The sequence below is a fragment of the Callospermophilus lateralis genome, chromosome 7 (assembly GCF_048772815.1).
Source record: "Callospermophilus lateralis isolate mCalLat2 chromosome 7, mCalLat2.hap1, whole genome shotgun sequence".
In the NCBI taxonomy this organism is placed as follows: domain Eukaryota; kingdom Metazoa; phylum Chordata; class Mammalia; order Rodentia; family Sciuridae; genus Callospermophilus; species Callospermophilus lateralis.
In genome coordinates this window covers 139,200,454-139,219,874 of record NC_135311.1, presented here as the reverse complement: position 1 = coordinate 139,219,874, position 19,421 = coordinate 139,200,454, and the positions used below count along the sequence as shown (strand labels likewise).

The following is a 19,421-nucleotide window of genomic DNA, read 5'->3' as shown; positions in this document are numbered from 1 at the left end:
GGCAGAGCGGCAGCGTGGCTCAGAGCTGGCCCGTGCCGGGCTCCGCTTACAGAGAGACGCAGCCCGGGAAACACGGCTCCCGGAAACGCTTTAGATGCCGATCAGGCCTGGAGCACGCAGAGGGCACCAGCTAGCCGTGTTTGGGAGAGCACAGGTGTGCCGAGAGCCAAGAAGCCATCAGATTTGGTTCCAGGATCCGGAGTGCCACCCAACGTCGCAGCCAAGCACATTAGCTTCATCACATCTTCACATAAATCACAGTCCTTCAAAGACTTCACAGTTGGATTTCCTGATGTTTCCAAATTTCTCTGCCCTACAGCAGAGTTGTCAGTGCCTTAATCAAAATGTTGTGCTTATCGGCGGGAAAGGGAAACACAGATCCGCGGCCCTGCCTCACCTGTCGCGAGATGGAGCTCAGGTCTCCTACCTGGGGAATCTCAGATACCTGTTCCTGAGGCAGATGGGTTCTGAGGGTGCCACCTTGATTCCTGCAACCATGCCCTTTGGACAGAAGGGGTCTTCTGTTCAACCTACAGTCTGAGGAATGCCTCTCCTGATAAATACACACAGAAAAAAAAAAAAAAAATGAGCTGGGCACAGAGCCTCATGCCTGTAATCCCAGCAGTTCAGGGCTGAGACAGGAGGATCACAAGTTCAAAGCCAGCCTCAGCAAAGCAACTCAGTGAGAACCTGTGTCTAAACAAAAGAGATGTGGCTCAGTGGTTGAGTGCCCCTGGGTTCAATCCCCGGTACCCACCCCACAAATTAAGATGTCTGATAGAATTCCCGATGTTTCCAAAGATCCTTCCTGTCCTCTGTAACCCCTTCCATAGTAGTTAGAATATAGATCCGGCTGCTAGGGAAAATACCAAAATAAATGGTAGTGGCTTAAATAAAACAAAAGCATATTTCCCTCTCACATAATTTGCACTGTGGGGTTGATGTGGCAGGTCCCCGTAGAGGCTCCTTCCAGCTGGCTGCTTTGCCATTCTCAGGGAGTTATTCTCTTTTAATGATCCAAGTGGCTGCTCCCGCTCCTGCCATCACAACTTCATTTCAGTCAGTGAGAAGGGGAGAAGAAAAAGTGGAGGGTAATCTTCTTCCCTTTAAGGATAAGTTCCAAAAGGTACATACATAATTTCCACTCATATGTCATATGGTCACTCCTGGTTGCAAAGAAATCTGGGAAGTGTAGTCTTTTGCCAAGCACTTTGAGGAATAAGGTTCTGCGCGTGGATGATTCAGGGCAGCAGCCTGTGGCTTCATCTTCCTGGCTCACGGTGTACAGAATTGCTCATCTCAGTTCAAGGCCTGGGATGATCGTCTGGGGTCCCTTCTGACGACTGGAGTTTACAGGACTCAATGAGCAGCAGCTGAAGTTCACACGGCTCACCCTGGGTATGCCAGGGCCTCTTCCAAGGCAGCTGGTTGGCAGGCACCAGCTCTGCAGCCGGCTCCCTCCCCGGTGTGAGCGAGGCCCAGGCAGGTGCCGGTCTCCCTCCTGGATCAGCCTCCGGGAGACAACCCAGTGGGGGGTGGTCTCAGCCGGGTTCTGTGGCCTGGTTCTGCCAGGCTGGGGGGAAACTTGGCCAGAGGTTCTAGGCCGCTGCCCCCACCTTCCAGAGCCCACCTTCCCCTCTGAGAGCATGTGGCCTTCTGTCCTGGCAAGGACAGACCTGCCAGCCACCTCCCGGCCAGCAGGGGGTGAGGATGCATCAAGTGAGGGACAGGGACGTGGCTCCAATGCTGTGTCCACAGCCCTCCCAAGTGGTGAGCCCGCCCAGCTGTGCCCACCTAGGCACACTCCTAGAGTGCCCTGGCTGGCTGGCTCTGCATCGCCAAGCAAGGCCTCCCCAACCCCAGATGTCACTGGGCAGATCCGTGCACTCCCCTGGCCCAGGCTCTACCCGGCCCTCCTGGACCCTGTGCCCCTCCCGGCCCCGACAGCACTGGGAGGTGAAAGCAGATTGGTGGCCGGGGAGCCAGCCTGGCCCCGAGGCCTGCACCCTGCCTGCGCCGTGCCACACCTGTGGCTGCCCCGTGCCACGCCCTCCTCCCTCATGAGTGTACGCCCACCTGCTCACACGGCTGCCCTCGCAGCCACAGGCATGTGTTCAGGGACAGGCGACACACGTGAGCTCGCAGGGAGATGCTGGGTTCTCCGGACCCCACTCCCAGAGCAGCCCGGCCTCCATGCTGGGAGGTCCAGACCAGAGGCACCAGTCGGGCCCCGTCACACACCCAGGCGCTGCCCCTGAGAAATGGCTCTCTGGGCCGGGACAGCAGTAAGGGTGGAGGAACTTCCAGGAGCAGACAGCAGCTTGATGGAGCCTCAGGCCTCGGTGAACCGCCCCTCCTGGCAGGTGTCCTGGCCTCTCCGAGCCTCCACAGCCTCCTTCCTGCACAGGGATGATGATGGCCCTCACCCCCTGGCCTTTAAATGACGTCACAGAGGTAAAGGACAGTGTGTCCAGACGGCAGCCACACCGCGAGAGGAAACCACCCGAAGCCGAGCGCCAGCTGTCTCCAGAGCCTGGACCTGCCGAGCCAGCAGTCAGCTTGTGCCAAGCACTGCACAGCAGGGGCCACCCAGAGGCCAGCTGGACAGTCCCTCGGGGCCTCCTCCAGCCAAAACCAAGCCTCGAGCAAGCTGCCAGAGCTGCTGCTCAGTCGCCCAGAGCTAGACCCCAGGGAGGTGCCAGCGGGAATGCCAGCCCTGCCCTCAGGGAGCCCAGAAGAGGCGGTGCCAGCTAGCGAGCCCTGCACGGTGGGCACCGCGGGCACAGCTGGCAGCCCTGACATGGCGCAGCACCATGGGGCTCGGGGACATCCTGACAGAAGGAGGGCCCGGCTCTGGCCTGGGAAGCCTGTGGGATTTGGGAGCACACCAGAGGCCAAAAGGGCTCCAGGCAGGGACACAGGAAGGAGGAACAGAGGGAAAGCCAACAGGAGGTGCAGCAAGAGGTGACGGGCCTGTCAATCAGGCTTACAGGGCTGGGCAAGAAGGGGGGGCCACATTGGATGTGAGGGTGGACAGATGAGGGGTGTGAAGGGGGAGGGATGGGGAGCGTGAGGGGGCAGAGGCCTTGGAGTATGAGGGGGTAGAGGCCATGTGGGTGTGCAGGGGGCCCTGAGAGGTATGGGAGGGAGGTCATATTGGGTATGAGGCCACTGAGGCCATGTTGAGTGTGGGAGTGGCGGCCATGTTGAGTGTGAGCTGGGAGGTCCAGGTTGAGTGTGGGGGTGGAGGGCAGCCATGTTGAGTGTGAGCTGGGAGGTCCAGGTTGAAAGGGGATGAATGTCAAGCTGATGACAAGGTAGCTTGGTGACAGCCTGGTGACAGAGGCATTGTGAGTGTGGGTCTTGAGGGTGCTGTTGTGGCTCCCCCCAGTCCTCAGTTACCCCAGTCCTTTGTCTTCGCTGCAGCCTGTGGGGTTCCAGGTCTCAGCTGCTCTCCAGGCTCTCCCAGAAAGAGCCCCCTCCAGCACAGTGCAGTAGGGGGGCAGCCCGCGTGGCTGTGGACGGGACCCCCTGGCTGAGCCGTGCTGCAGCAGTAGAGAAAGGAGACAGAGGCAGCTGTCCCTCCCTGGAGCTCTGGCGCCCTGGAAGGCCAGAGGCCAGCAGAACAGTGTCCAGAGCCCCTCCCTCTGCGCTGCCCAAGAGGCCTGGCTGGTGCTAACACCCAAGCCTTGGGTTGTATATTCACTTGTGCTGCTTTTTATGATTTTTCAGACAAAGACCAACAATTCGGTAAGGGGGGCTGTGTTTATTTGTTTTGCTGTTTTGCTTAGATTGTAATCCTGGTGATTATAGAATATCAAGAAGTAAAATCAACAAAGGCTTCCCTTTCCCGGGCCTCCCCAAACCCGTTCCTGGTCGGTGAGCGCCACCTGGTGGCTGGTGACAGCAACAGGGCTCAGTGATGGGCCCAGCTCTCCTCTGGACCTGGGCTCTGGAGGTGGAAGGGCCATGAGGGGCCAGCTCTGAGATGCTGGAGTGGTGGGGCTTGAGGAGGGGCTGTGTCCCTCCTTTCCTCCTACTCAGTCCATCCTCATCAGTCTCCACTGGCTAGCCACAAGACGGGTGGGCAGCGAGCTTGGCCCCTGCCCAGGAGGACCTGTGCCTAAGTCTCCACCAGAACCCATGGGGAAGGAGGGCGGTCAGCAGTAGCAATGGAGCTGCCCAGGCAGTGAAGCTGGGGCAGCCTGGGGAAGGCCGCTGTGGGAAAGGGTTTGAAGATTCACTCGGAAATACCGTTGTCCAGCATCCCCACCTTGGAGTGAGACTCCAGGGACAGCAGCCAGGAGCTCGAAGTCAGGAGTGAGTTTGGGCACTGCCCCTGGGGCCCAGAGGATCCAGCTATGGTTTTACCAAATCTATGAAGGCACAGCAGAGCCTGAGCAGCTGGTGGCTCTATGGTGAGAGCAGGGATTCACCTGGGAACTACCTGGGCAGGTGAAGAGGCAGCCCGGGTCCCCAGTCCCATGTTGACTGCATGTTGGAGCTGGCCCTAGGAGTGGGACGTTGTTAAGCAAGATTCCAGAGCTGGTAACCCCAGCCTAAAGCTGGCTCTGGTGAGAGGCCAGAGCAGCACCCTGTCCTGGACAGCAGGGTCACACCTTTAGGGGACACAGGCTTCTGGGAGTCAGCTGGTCCTCACCCCTGGGCAGGGGTAAGCAGGTTGAAGACAACAACGATTTTCTTATGGCAATTCCTGGAGGGTGGCATTGCAAACGTGCACCAAGAGTTAGGGACACAGCTTCCAAGTATTCCAGGACCTCTGAGGTCTTTCGCTGGGCAATGGGTTGAGAGCCACTGCCCTAGAAGTTTCCGTGGGTTGCAGCTGAGGACTTGGTTCTGGTGCTGGGCACTCGTTCACTTGAACACAGGAGAAATTCTAGAGTTTCAATCTGAGCATCAAAGGAAGCACATCTAATCCCCAAAGCAGGTCCAGGACCAAGGACAGCGGCTCCGTCCCTAGGAGCAGAGGCCCTACTCCCTGCCTGCGTCCACTGTCCTGAGTCCTGCAGGTTGTCAGGACAGTGCCGAGAGGATTTCCCGGGAACTTTCCCTGGGTCAGGAGCTGCTGGCACGCAGCGGGCAGGGCAGGTCTCTTGCCCTGCTCCTGCCAGGACCCGCAGCCGTCTCCCAGCCTGACACGGGGGCCAGCCTGGGTTTCCCGGAGGCTGGCTTCCTTTGCTGGCTTGGAGGATCCTGGTTTGTTTTGCAAGCTCCCTTCTCCCTCAGGCTAGGTTCTATTGAGCGGCTGTGGCCTGAGTAGAACTGAAAGAGAAATTCTTCCTTTGATTTCCTGTCTCCTGGCTGCTTGCCACTCTGCGCTGCTTTGCGCTGGGTACCCCTGCTGTCACCAGAGGCTTCCTCTCCTCCATTCACCAACTAGTGAGTGGGTAGAGTGGCCTCGACGCTAGGTGCAGCCTGCCTCCACCCTGCCCCTGACTCCGCCAGAGCTAATTCTGAGCACTGCTCTCTACTGGGTGGTTTAGAGGTATTTGGAATTGCTGCTAAGGTCTAAACCTTCAGATCTTACGTTTCTCTACAAAGGCTCTGGGCCACGTGGGCATGTCCACACAAAAGGGCACACCCCAATAGACGGAGCCTCCTCCAGGAACCACTCTGGACACCCAGAGGACACCTAAGTCCCAGCGCCCAGAGCAGCCTTACAAAAAGCAAGACAGAAACTGTCCAGAATGCACTAGGTCTCCTGTCCCCCCTTCCAGTGACCTGGGGGGGCTGGGCAGACGCCATCTGAGCAGGGCTGGGAGGCCAGGCTGTGGTTACACCCAAAGGGGAGAGAGTATCTCAGAGGTCAGAGGCTCCGGAGGTGGAATAGCTTCCCACCTGCCACACAAGCAGGGCTTCGGGCACATCCACGCCCCCACGACTGCGCAGAATTCCCAGCCTCCGTGATGGTGCCACTTAGCACATCAGGAGGACATTCTGAGAGCCTTGAGCGGCTCAGAAAAGCCACATTGTTGGTCTGGTTGGATGGGCTGGGTGGAGACGTTCAGCCAAGGCCACTCTTGATGTCACTAAGCTCCTTGGAGACAACCTGGGATGCCAAGTATGGCGGCAACGGGAGCGCCATCTCCCACAGTCTGACTTCCTGATCTTGGAGACCTTGGCCAGCTGCAATCCCCTGGCAACCTCAAAGTTCCTGTCCCTACCCGTCACCTCTGGTCAGTACCACATGAAACTAAACGGCCAGGGTAAGTTCTCCGCCCCCAGCTGTGCCCTGGACCTTCCTCCAGAGGGTGTGTGACCTTGGAACAGAGCCTGGGCCTCCTGGTAGAGAGGGGGACCCTGATGCCCATGTTCCAACAATGCCACCCAACAATTACAAGGTGATTCTGGACACGGCTGGCAGGTCCCCACGCACATGGCCAGCACACCGTCCACCCGGGGCCCCCCTCAGCCTCTGCTCTTCTCGAAATGAGGTTTCTGAAAATTTTGTCCTCAGGACCAATAGGAGAAGGAGACCCGAGTGGTGAGATCAGGAAATTGAATGGTATGTGGGTGTCTGGGCGTAAGAAGTTAAATCTAATGAAAATTTCATCCAGTTGAACCAAGAAATCAGAAGCAGGGCCATTCTTCCTGTCAACAAGAATACAGTGAAAATTAAACCAATGTGGCTGCCATTTCCCAGTGACCTTGTTGCCATGGTGACGGCCTTCTACCATCAACAACGAGGAATCCAAGGGGGCTCTCATTCACTCCCTGACAGCACACGGCTGCCTCCCCCGCCCGCCTCCGCCACGTGGTTCATAGTAGAGTGACCCCGGGTCCAGGTGTGCACACAGAGAGACGGAGAGATGGCCACAGCACCCTTTGTCCACCTTCTAGACGGCCTGGTTTGGACAGGAATCCGGTCGCCCTCCGTATGGGTCTTTCGGGTGGCGGTGCTGGATGAGCCCAGGCTGAAGAGGGGGAAGGAAAGGGCCCCAGGACAAGAGACCACAACTTGTCCTTGTCACCTGCAAGCCACAGCTCCAAGGAATCGCTTCCTCTGCAAAGAAAGGCCAAATGTCAATTCCAGCAGGTGCTGCCTGCTCTGTCGCCGTGGAGACCAAAGCCCTGTCATGCTTCCAGATCCTACTGCCCCACAGAGCCAAGGGGACAGGGAGCCTGGCCCTCCCTGGTCCCTGGGGCCCTCAGGGCTGAGGGGGCTCTTTCCGAGGGTTCCTTTCTGACCGCCCGTCCAACTCCTTTCCAATCTTCCCAGAATGATTTTCAGAGCAGAAGTTGTCATCTTTCTGGGGGCTTCTTTGTCCTGTGGATGCCACCAAATCAGAGCCAGCTTATCTGGGTGTCCTTAAAGTCTCTTGGAGAAGGAAGACAGATGAGGAAAGTGACATCCAGAGGAATCAAAGCTCTTCCCGAGGTCACACAGCATGTAAGAAGAGCTTCCGCCACACTGTGGCCTGGCCTGGCCAGGGGCCGGCCCCCATCCCCCAGGGCTCTTGCATCTAGTCCCTTCTTCCCGCCTGACTCAGGAGCAGCAAGCTCGGAGGGTCACCTGGCCATCAGTAGGGCTGCACAGGGCAGCCCCATCAGGAATGAAAGTCTGTGGCTTCCACAGACCAGAGGAGGCCACCTCTCAGCCCAGTCTATCACTCAGTGGGTCCCCTCTTGGGTCCCCTCCCACCTCCAAGCTTCAAGTCCAAGTGAAGAGGCTGTGACTCAGAGCCAAACGCTGCCCCAAATCCCTGCTGCCTGGGATGAAGCCTTCCTGTCTAGAAACTCCCCCAAATGCACCTACAACCTGGCACCCAGCCTGCCAGGGGAGGTAGCCAGGACGTACCTCTAGGAGACCCCAGGCTGCTCCAGCCCGAGCCTGCAGGCCTGAAGCCTTGCTGAGCCCTCTTTCTTCCTAACCTCCCATCTCCTCCGTGAAACCTCGGGGCCCAAAGGGGGAGTCCCTCTGCCCTGATCTGGGTGGCTTGGCCAGCTGGGAACTGCTCATTAGGGCCTAGCTACCCACCCTCCCAGCCCCCACTGAGGGAAAGCATGAGCTTCTGTCCCTTATCACCCTCCTCCCCAGCCACAGGGTGGGGCCTGGCCCTCTGGAGACAGCTCTGCACCCTTTTAAGCAGAGGGAGTGGGAAACAGGATGGTCTCCCGCACGGGATGAGGCACCTGGCTCTGCTCCAGGTGTCCGAGTCCCCAGGGCTGCTGGGGAAGCCAGGCTCCTCTCCAGAGAGAACAGTGAGTCCAGCTGCACACAGAGCGGGATCTCCACCTTCCCTGCCCCCTGGTCAGCTGCTCGGAATTTCCGCACCACCTCTAGGAGCACATCCAGGGAAGATGCAAGCCAGCCCGGCAGCTTAGTGGAAAAGTGAGATTCTGCAACTCCTCCCAGCCCCACTGATCTGCTGTGTGACCTTGGGCAAGTTACATAACTTTTCTGAGTCTTGGTCTTCACAGGAAGAACATGGAATAATAATTTTGCCTCAAAGTCTCATTGAGAGATTAGTAACATCTCTGTCCATGGTTCTCAAAGAAGTGTGCATCCAAACCCCAGAGGACCAGAGTTTCTGATCACTGGTCTGGGTGGAACCTGAGAATGTGTATTTCTAACACCCCAGGTAGGGGAGGCCACCCCTGAAGAACCTCAGCTCTGCCTGAGACCGGTCAGCCCAGGGCACTGCCCACTGTCGAGGTGTCATTAGGGGTGCAGCTCACCCGGTGCCCGGCACAAGGTGTATGTTGAGTAAATATCATTAGTTTGCTGTTGGTGTGATCAAGAGAGGAGGTCCCCTTACAGCTAGCTCACTGCAGGGGTGGGGGAGAATGAACTAACATAAAGGAGGGTGCTAGAGAGGGCGCGCGGGGCTGAGACCCTGGCCGTGCACACCTTCCTTCAACCAACCTTCATCGAGCATCTACTATGTGCCAGGCATGGGGGACAGCACAGCAAACAGTTCAGCAAGTCCTGATGCAGACCCCGGCTCCAGTGGGGATGGCGACCAGAGGTGGGTACCAGGGAGGCTTCCAGGAGGCCGTGGGGACTTGAGCTGGGCTCTACTAGAAAGGCAGGATCTAAGGTAGTAGAGGAGAAGGACATCTGAAAGTCCCTGTTGTCAGGGTCCTTGAGCTGCACGCATGTGTACACACACACACACACACACACGCACGCACACACACGCACACGCACGCACACACACGCACACACACACGCACGCACACACACACGCACACACGCACACGCACACACACACGCACACACACGCACACGCACACACACACACACACGCACACGCACACACACGCACACACATGCAGAGCATGGGCGGGGCACGGTGAGTCTCTCCCGGAGGCTCGCAGGGCTCCAGCCAGACAGCCCCAGCGAGCTGAGGCCTGGGCCCAGTGGGGCCTCATTAGTTTGCCTGCATGGTGTGAGTATCTCCTCCAAACCCAGGTTGAAATTTAATCCCCAGGGCAACTGTATTGGGGCGAGGCCTAAAGAGAGGAGTTCTGGGAATGGATTGAGGCCACATTCAAAAAGGACGCCCAGGAAGGGGTTCTCTATTTGTGCCCTTCCCCCACGGGATGAGGCTAAAAGAAAGCCCTGGCTGGGTCCCGCACCGTGATCTTGCACTTCCAGCCCCCACGACTACGGGAAGAAAGTTCTGCTCATTATAAATCTCCGTCTGTGGTATTCTATCACCCAGCCCCAAACTGGCCAAGACACCGCTGCGACAGAACACCTGGATAGGGGCTGAAGCAACAAAAAACGTATTGTCTCACGCTTCTGGAAACTGGGAGCCCAAGGTCAAGGTGACATTGGGGCTGGTTTCTGGTGAGGCCTTGCAAAGGCCTGCCTTCTCATGTCCTCACATGGCCTTCGCTCTGTGCACAAGAGCCCCTGGCGTCCCCTCCTCTTCTCCTGCGGACACCAGTCCTGTTGGTGACCTAAAGACCTGTGCCACCCTTGGGTCAGGGCTCTAAATGTAGGGTAAAGCTCAGTCCATCACAGGGGAAAAGGGGGGTGTGCCTGCTTTGTCTGTGTGCCCCACACCCTCCACCTCTTCCCAAGAGCTGGGGAGGGAACAGCGGTAATCCAGAGGCCTGGCTGCGCTGCCCCATGCAGGCTGAGGCTGCACCTTCGCTCAGCCCTCTCTCCCCAGCGGCTGGTCGCCTCTCCGGTAGAGTGTTCGTGGAAGATGCTCTCCAAAGACGCCACACGCTGCTGCCGTTGACTTCATTCTGATTATTCGTGTTAGTGAGAGGGCCGCTACCTTGCTGCAGGTCATCATTAGAGTAGACATCACAAACAGCCAGGTCAACACTAGAGTGGGCAGGAGGGTCCCTGCACCTGCCACTCAGCCTTCCCTCCTGACACCGCCGTGCTGTAGACAGTCCCATCAGAGACAATGTGTTCCCCAGGCTGCATCCCCAGGCAGCAGGGGGCAGCTGGGGAGCCACCAGAGGGAGCTTTGAAGGTGCCCAGCATGCAGTTTCCTGGTGGCCAGTGGGGCCCTCCTGGACACCCCTGCCCTATAGAGGCCCACCCCATACCGAGGCCAGCTTATCACCCGCCCCCGACTCCTGGCGCCTGCTCTCCCCTGCCCCTGCCTTCCTGGGGACACAGGTCCATCTCCACCCCCAGCTTGGCCCAGGGACCACTGGAAGCTAAGAAAGGGTCCCTCTAATGGCTGTGTTTCAAGCCAGGCTGGAACACACTGTCCTCCCAGACCTGGCAGGCCGCATCCTGGAGCGAAGTACAGTGAGCAGGAGGGGACGCACAGGACCCAGAGCCGCCAGAGGCTTATTTTTCCAGGAACCCCTTGTCTCTTTCCACGCTGCCCTTAAGTGACACGTCGTGACCTCACGTTTGATCCAGTGGGCTTTGGTGAGGTTTCCATTTTGCTGCTTTTCCAGGAGGGAGGCCCCGGGAAGGAGGCCAGGGTGCGTGTTTATTAACCTTCCTTTCATGACGCGCCTTCTTCCCCTAGAAATCTCCTTCCCGCTGATTCATTACGTGTCGGGAAGCCAAGCGTGACATGTTAAAAGGCGTCTTGATAGTACTTGATATTCAGTACTAACAGCTCACCACCTCAGGGGGGGGGCGGGGGGAGGGGGCGATCTGCATATTGGATGTGCCAAGACAGTGGGTAATTTGCATTAAGCATCCAGAAAGTCTCTGCTCACAATCTGTCACCCTTCGCTGGGTTTTCATTTTATAACCTTCACAACGCAAGGAAGAGAGCAGGAGGCAGATAGGGTGTGGACACTGCACCCCCCGCGGGGGCTGGAGGAGAAACTGGACTGAGCAGTGGCTGTTAGAGCAGAGGCACGGGGCAGAGGTGCCCGGAGATGCTCCAGCCCAGGGGAGGAGCGAGCAAGGTGTCTGCAGGGAGAGAAGCAAGCCCACCTGACCCCAAGACCCTTGGCTGGGGTGTGGCCAGGAGGCCAGAAGCCGGCACTGCAGCTGCTGAGAACAGCTCATCTCTCCAGAGAGCCAAGTTCAAACCCCCAGGAAGTTTCCCTGAGAACATCTGGCCTGGCTTTGTAATGGGCATGTGCTCAAAGTGCCCACTGGTGGGAGCTCCCAAGGGCAGGCGGTTTTGCTCCTGGCCTAGCAGGCCCTCCTGGGTTTTATATATATATATAAATGCCTGGAACACTCCGACCAAGGACATCAGAATCTCTGGGTTAGGGCCTGGGCACAGCCAGGGTCAGCCAACGATGGACCGACTATGAACTGGTATGTGCTAGAAGCAGCAGGGAGTCTCTGCTCTCCAGCCCCTGGATGTGACATGGGGTGTCATCGCCCCTCCCCCAAGCCTCTGTTTTCTCATCTGTAATTTAATCTGAAAAGGTCCTTGGCCAAGGAGGGCCCAGGGCAGGGGCCAGGCTGGGAGCCCCTGACCCATCACTCCTGGTTCCGCAAGGCCCTTTTGGCTGTTATCTGTCCCCTGTATTGGATTTCCAGGGAGAGGGTCATTTGCCAATAGAGCTCTGTAGCCGTGATGAGGGTCCACAAGCCCTGGCCTGGGCCTCCCCTTCCGACACCTGGGGATGAGTCCCTTGGAGAACAAACTCAAGCAGCCTCACCACAGGAACCAAGGCCTCCTGGGCTACTGGGGAATTCCTCTGGGGAGCCCAAGACAGGACAGTGGTTTCCCACCGACAGAGAGGCGGGTTGTAAATGCCACCGTCCCCCACACTCACCCATCACATAAGGCGCTGAACAGGTGAGCACATCTTCAAAGCAGGCGGCACGGCAAGCTGGGAGTCAGGGCCACTCCGCTCCCCACCCCATTCTTCTCTTGGGGACGGGTGAAGGTACTGGAAATAGGGCCCTGCAGACGTCCAGCGGAGCAGAGGGCAAGGAGGTGAAGAAAGTGCGGGGGGATTCCTGCACGAGGAGAAACAGAGGCCAGAGACCAAGGCTGCCAGAGACCCGCCACAGTGTGCCAAGGCTGAGCCTGTGCAGATCTCACAGCAAGAAGCTTCCTTCCCAAGTCCAGTCTTCTTGGCCTCGGCCAAGCCCCAGCAGGGCGGCCCCGCCCCACCTCCAGGGGCTGCAGGGGGCCAGAGTTGCCCTGAAGCCCCAGCACAGCTGTTTCAGATGGCCAGTGGCCAGTTAGCATTGAGGCCCCCACTGTGGTAGCCTTGGGGTGGGGGGTGCCCTTCAGCCCTGTCCCTTTCTCTGTCCCTCCTGCAAACCCCTCAGGGCAGGGAAGTCTGGGGAGGGCGGAGAGCCAAAGTCTTCCTCTGAGGGGGTCTCCTGGGGCATCACCTGTCCTCCTGCTCACTGGACACCCCACCATCCTCCACCCTCTGAGCCTCCACGAGACCCCTGCAGTCTGCAGAGGACCCCCAGCCTCGCTCCTTTTCTCCTCCACTTGGCCTCCCTGGAAGAGACACCTTGTGCCCTTGGCCTTTGGGAAAATGAAAGCAAAACTCTAGGTGGTCTACCCCATGGGGAAGGGAAAGGGAGCCAGGGGAAGAGTCCAGAGTTCCAATGGAGCAGGAGACCAGCGACAGGGCAGCCCGGCCTCCGCCACCCTCCCCCATCATCTACTCACCGATCCTCCCTGAGCCAGGCCCCCAGCAGAGTGGGCTGCTGTCTAATGGGGCCTATTGCCACCCTCAGCCCCTCATAGGGCCTCCCCTGTCACTGCAGCCTCTGACGCCCCTCTGTCTGCCTCCGCCCTCTCCACAGTCCATGGCATCAAGTGGACCTGCAGCAATGGGAACAGCAGCTCAGGCTTCTCGGTGGAGCAGCTGGTGCAGCAGATCCTTGACAGCCACCAGACCAAGCCCCAGCCCCGAACCCACAATTGCCTCTGCACCGGCAGCCTGGGTGAGCGGGGCCCCGGGGGGCAGCTGGGCACACCAGGCCCAGGGCACTGCTGCCGTGTCCCGTAGGGAGACGGCACAAGGAGCCAGGCAAAAGCACTGTGCCATCCTGGCCCTGCCCTGCACAAGTGGCCCATCAGCCCACTTTGGGCAAGTGAGACCCGTTTTCAAAGAGTCAGGCTCCCTCGAGGGATGGGCACGGAATGGTGGACAGCAGCACTGGGGAGCGGAGATCCTGGGGCCCGGCCACGCACTGCAGTGCCTCCCAGGCCCGGGTTCTCTAGGATCCTCAGCATGTGCCCAGGTTCCCAGTGCGAGGTTTTTCAGGGACCACTCAAGCTAAACCTCTTTCTTTAACCTCTGCCTCCTCCAAGATGGTAAGGCGCCCCTTGCCCTCGTCCTAATGGGCCGGCTTGTCTGATGATAGTATTTGCTCTTTGGAGTGTGCTTCTCTACTCCCTTGGCTGCCTTAATTAGATACTTCCACAGGAGGGTCGGGTCACTGCCCTGCAAAGTCTCTGTGCATTTAGGAGTCTGGATGGTGAGGCTATAGCAGAGAATCCACCTTTTCATCAAAAGCTAAGTGACCCTTATCAGACAGACTGAAAATCCTGACTGCGTGGGTCCAGAGGCTGTGGGGGAGGAGCCGCAGCCAGACTGGCCAGAGTTCCCAGGCGCTCTGCTCTGGGGCTCTTTCCTGCTTGATGGGGGTTGGGGAGGCAGGGGGCTGTGTTCTAGCTTAGGACTTAGAAGGGCTTTTGTCCCCCAAAGAGCTGAGGACAGACCCGGGCTGAGCCGAATGGCAGGGAGGGTAGCCTGAAGTAACTTTTCTGCCTCTGGAGCAGGGGGTAAAACCATCCTTGGTCCTGGGGGCTGAGAGTCACCCAGGGGGAACACCTTCTCTCCACCTCCCCGTCAGCCTCTGGCTTCTAGTCCCAAAGGGGGGCAAGCCTCCTAATTGAGCACCTAAAGGGCCAGGGCTTGCCACCGCATTGCATGGCCAGAAAACTGTGAGAAACTGGAGTGGGGGTAGGGACGCAGCTACTGTCCCCGGGCTGAGCCCCTCTCCCCAGTGAGAGCCCGTGCGGGTGAGAGGTGCCTCTCTCCCGTGGCTGAGAGGACCTTCCTGGAGGCAGCATGCTCAACCTCTCCTTCCCAGCTTCCCACATGCCAGACACTTACTCTTTGAAAAGAGCAGCAAAGATCTAGCCCTCTGGTGTTTGGAGGAAGGCCCGGTAAGCCCAGGAGGGCCCCAAGACTGGGGGAAGTGGGCCCAGGCCCCCAGTGTCCAGGGGCAGGGTCCCTGGCCTGAGTGGGGTCCAAGCCAGGTCCCCAGTGCTCGGTGCAGGGCCTGCCACAGGCCCCCGCTGACTCTCTCCATGTGTGCGTGCGTGTGCTTCCAGGAGCGGGCAGCAGCGTGCACCACAAGTGCAACAGTGCCAAACACCGCATCATCTCGCCCAAGGTGGAGCCGCGGACCGGGGGCTACGGCGGCCACGCGGAGGTGCAGCACAACGATGTGTCGGAGGGCAAGCAGGAGCACAGCCACAGCAAGGGCTCCAGCCGGGAGAAGAGGAACGGCAAGGTGGCCAAGCCCGCCCTGCTGCACCAGAACAGCACCGAGGTCTCCTCCACCAACCAGGTGGAGGTCCCCGACACCACCCAGAGCTCCCCAGTGTCCATCAGCAGTGGGCTCAACAGCGACCCGGACATGGTGGACAGCCCCGTGGTCACAGGCGTGTCTGGCATGGCAGTGGCCTCCGTGATGGGGGGCTTGTCCCAAAGCGCCACAGTGTTTATGTCAGAGGTCACCAACGAGGCTGTGTACACCATGTCCCCCACCGCCGGCCCCAACCACCACCTCCTCTCGCCCGACGCCTCTCAGGGCCTCGTCCTGGCTGTGAGCTCTGACGGCCACAAGTTCGCCTTCCCCACCGCGGGCAGCTCGGAGAGCCTGTCCATGCTGCCCGCCAATGTGTCTGAAGAGCTGGTCCTCTCCACCACCCTCGACGGTGGCCGGAAGATTCCAGAGACCACCATGAACTTTGACCCCGACTGTTTCCTCAATAACCCAAAGCAGGGCCAGACCTATGGGGGCGGGGGCCTGAAAGCCGAGATGGTCAGCACCAACATTCGGCACTCGCCGCCGGCCGAGAGGAGCTTCGGCTTCACCAGCGTCCTCGCCAAGGAGATAAAGACCGAGGACACCTCCTTCGAGCAGCAGATGGCCAAGGAGGCCTATTCCTCCTCTGCAGCAGCCGCAGCGTCCAGCTCCCTCACCCTGACCGCCGGCTCCAGCCTCTTGCCGTCGGGCGGTGGTCTGAGTCCCAGCACCACCCTTGAGCAGATGGACTTCAGTGCCATAGACTCCAACAAGGACTATACGTCTAGCTTCAGCCAGACAGGCCACAGCCCCCACATCCACCAGACCCCTTCCCCCAGCTTCTTCCTGCAGGACGCCAGCAAGCCCCTCCCCATTGAGCAGAACGCCCACGGCAGCCTAAGTGACTCTGGGGGCAACTTTGTGATGCCCACGGTGAAAACCGAGGCCTCGTCCCAGACCAGCTCTTGCAGCGGCCATGTGGAGACGCGGATAGAATCCACTTCCTCCCTGCACCTCATGCAGTTCCAGGCCAACTTCCAGGCCATGACCACGGAAGGGGAGGTCACCATGGAGACCTCACAGGCGGCTGAAGGGAGCGAGGTCCTCCTCAAGTCTGGGGAGCTGCAAGCCTGTGGCTCAGAGCACTACTTGCAACCTGAGACCAACGGGGTGATCCGCAGTGCTGGCGGTGTCCCCATCCTCCCGAGCAATGTGGTGCAGGGACTCTACCCCGTGGCCCAGCCCAGCCTCGGCAACACCTCCAACATGGAGCTCAGCCTGGACCACTTTGACATCTCCTTCAGCAACCAGTTCTCCGACCTGATCAATGACTTCATCTCTGTGGAGGGGGGCAGTGGCACCATCTACGGGCACCAGCTGGTGTCGGGGGACAGCACAGCGCTCTCACAGTCAGAAGACGGGGCGCGTGCCCCCTTCACCCAGGCGGAGATGTGCATCCCCTGCTGCAGCCCCCAGCAGGGCAGCCTGCAGCTGAGCAGTGCCGAGGGCGGGGCCAGCACCATGGCCTACATGCACGTGGCTGAGGTTGTCTCAGCTGCCTCAGCCCAGGGCACCCTGGGGATGCTGCAGCAGAGTGGACGGGTGTTCATGGTGACCGACTACTCCCCAGAGTGGTCTTACCCAGAGGTAAGCTGTCGCTGTTACCGCCACCTCCTGCCACTCACCCCACCTGCCCTGGGAGTTGTGGGGGGGACACAGGGCAAGGGAAGTTCACTTGCATGTGGCCACCCTTGGATGAAGTTCTGGACCACAAAGACAAAGCTGTTCCCTCCCTCTGTCCCCACGGCAAGTGGTCCTCAAACTTCCCTGGAACAAGTAGCTTTCAAACCAGGGGAGTCTTTGGAAGTGAAGTGCCATTGCAGTCTAGCTAGAGCAATCTTCTTTTCCTTCTTTCTTTCTTTCTTTTAAGGGCCCAGGTCTGCTTTTAAAGCACTCAAACATCACCATCATAGGTCATCTAGGTCATTCGTACCCGTTCCTCTTGCTTTGCTTCACTCAACCAAACTAGAAAGCTCTCATCAAAATTGAAAGGGAGGGCCCAGCTTCAGTATACCCACCTGCAAGATCCATGTGACGTCTACAAAGTCTAAGATATGTCAGAGACCCAGACTCCGACCTGCGCCCTCTTTTCCCACCAGAGAGCTGACTCCATTTCTGGGGACATGAGTTTGAGAATCACTGCTCCAAAGAACAGGACTGCAGGAAAGTCCAGGTCTTGCCTCAGTGGCACAAGTATTTAAGGAGAAAGCCTTGCTTTTTCTCTAAAGTGGGATGGGATGGGAAGGGGGCTCAGCTCGTTCTAAATACCCTGTGCACAGCCTGTGCTCCCTGGCCCCCAGCCTGCTGGCCTGGTGCCTGCCGAGCAGCCCTGGGGCCAGGAGCAGACCCTTCCTCCCTGAAGCTGGCTGCCCATAGTTCCATTGGTTCTATAGCCACATTCCATAGATGCCATAGAGGGGGCTTCTGCCAGGGGACATCAAGGGAGAGGCTCACACTTCTTCCCTTCTGGAAAACCCCAAATAAGAAGATCTAAATAGAAAGGCCCCCACATCTCAGAGAGAGATGGCAGCAGCCCGGGTAGGGGCCCAGCCTTCGCACACTGTCTAGACAGCCCAGGCAGCATATTTATAAAAAAAAATGGAGAGTGACGTGTGTGTGTGGTTAGGAGCCTGGGGCTGGGGCCAGACAGTCTAAATTCAACCTGGCTCCACACTTACTATCTGTTGATCTTGGGCAAAGCAGCAGCAGCCTCTAAAATTGGAGCACTAGGGGCTGGGGATCTAGCTCAGTTGGTAGAGTGCTTGCCTACTATGCACAAGGCCCTGGGTTCAATCCCCAACACCATTAAAAAACAAAAAACATAAAACTGAAACACAAATATCACATTGTGTTGGTGGGAAGACTCACTCTGCACAGCACCTGCCCCTTCTGTCCATCTCCATTTGGTCCCACCCCCTGGTGAGAGCTTTCTCCTGGTGCAGCTCAGTGTGACCCCGCTTCTGACCCCCTGCCCTTGGCAGTGACACTGAGGTCAATGGCATCTTCACTGTGCCCACCATGGTTCCCACCCAAAGGCAGAACAGGCACCTTGCCCCCACGTGAGCATTTGCAGGGATCCGAAGGGAGGGCCAGGACTGGGTGTGGTGGGAAGACGGAGCTGTCTCTGATCTGACTCTTTGAGACCTCTGGACCTCAGTTTCCTTATAAATTCACAAGTTAAGAGGAGTGGACTTGGGCAAGCCAGGTCCGAGGACCTGGGAGGTTTGGCCCAGGATGTCTGCAGGCTCCCTGGAGCACGCATCTTGCAGGAGCCAAGAGGGGACAATCTCCTCTTCCCCCACTCCCTGATCTGTGAGCACAGGTCCCCATCTGGATCCAGCCACACTCCAGCCTCCTTGGGCCTGTCAAGCTCTGGCCAGAGGGGCGTTAGCAGGCCTGGTCCCTCCATTCTTCAGCGACCTGCACATCCCTGAACTGAACCTTGTAGAGTCAGTTCAGTAGCTCGCCACGCGAGGGCGCCCCAGGAACGGCAAAGAGTGGCAGAAAATCAGAGCATCCAGCCCTGATTTTCCAGAAACTCTTGATGCTTCCCGTTAACCAGAAACAAAAGCAATCATTTGATTTGGAAAAAGACCCTCTAGGGCTCCAGAGTGGCCACATGGTGAAGCCTCAGAGACCGCCAGCAGCTCTGATGGCCACTTGCTCTTCACCAAGCTCTTCCACCAGGACACTGGCTCCAGGCCAACAGCAGTGGTCACCCTGTCCTCCATTCAGAAAGAGACAGCACCTTCTCCCCTGACATTTGAGTCCCCTCACAGCCCCCTCACCTGCATCTTCACCCCACATCCTGTCCCCTTCCACAGCCAATAAAGACGCTGTTTGTGCGCTGACTGCATCCGGAGCCCCATTGCAGCCAGGCTCTGCCAAGCTCTGAGGGGGCTCTGCAGCAAGGCGTGTCTCTGGGGCCGCTCTTCCTAGTCTTGAACTCAATGTTCCTTCCTGCTCCACCCAGCTCCAACCGCAAGGTTCCCCAGCACACACTTAGCAGGAGTGCCGCAGCTGGGCCATCCTGCTGCCTCTTCTCTGGGTGTCCCTCCCTCCCCAGCACTGCTCCCATTTCTCCTATTCTCTGCCCACCGCCAGCTGCAGCTGCATCCCAACACACACTCTCTCACTCCCCCACCCCCAGCACTGCCCCTGTGCCCCAGCGTCAACTCCATTGGCATCAGAAACCTGGGTCCTTTATCTCAGGACTCCCAGGACACGGAGGCCTCAGATGGCATCTACTGCTCCCTCCCCACCCAACCCTCCTGCGCCACCTCCCACCACTGACTCTTGACGCACCAGGCAGAAGATGCGGCAATGAGAGCCCTGGGGCAGGCTCATCACACCATTCAACACAACCAGGCTAGCGGTTGCTATGGGAACCATCCCCTGAACTGCTGGATGCTGAGGCGCCCTGCGGCAGTTT

General features: G+C 58.6%; 1 protein-coding gene across 1 annotated transcript in view; it reads left to right on the top strand.

Moving 5' to 3' along the window:
* The window catches only part of Camta1 (calmodulin binding transcription activator 1), a 762,517-nt gene that overhangs the window by 662,627 nt on the left and 80,469 nt on the right, over nucleotides 1-19,421 (top strand). Inside the window, exons 8-9 of the mRNA XM_076861374.2 lie at nucleotides 13,190-13,330; nucleotides 14,730-16,576. Of these exons, the coding sequence (XP_076717489.2) occupies nucleotides 13,190-13,330; nucleotides 14,730-16,576 (1,988 nt within the window). The remainder of the gene's footprint in view (nucleotides 1-13,189; nucleotides 13,331-14,729; nucleotides 16,577-19,421) is intronic.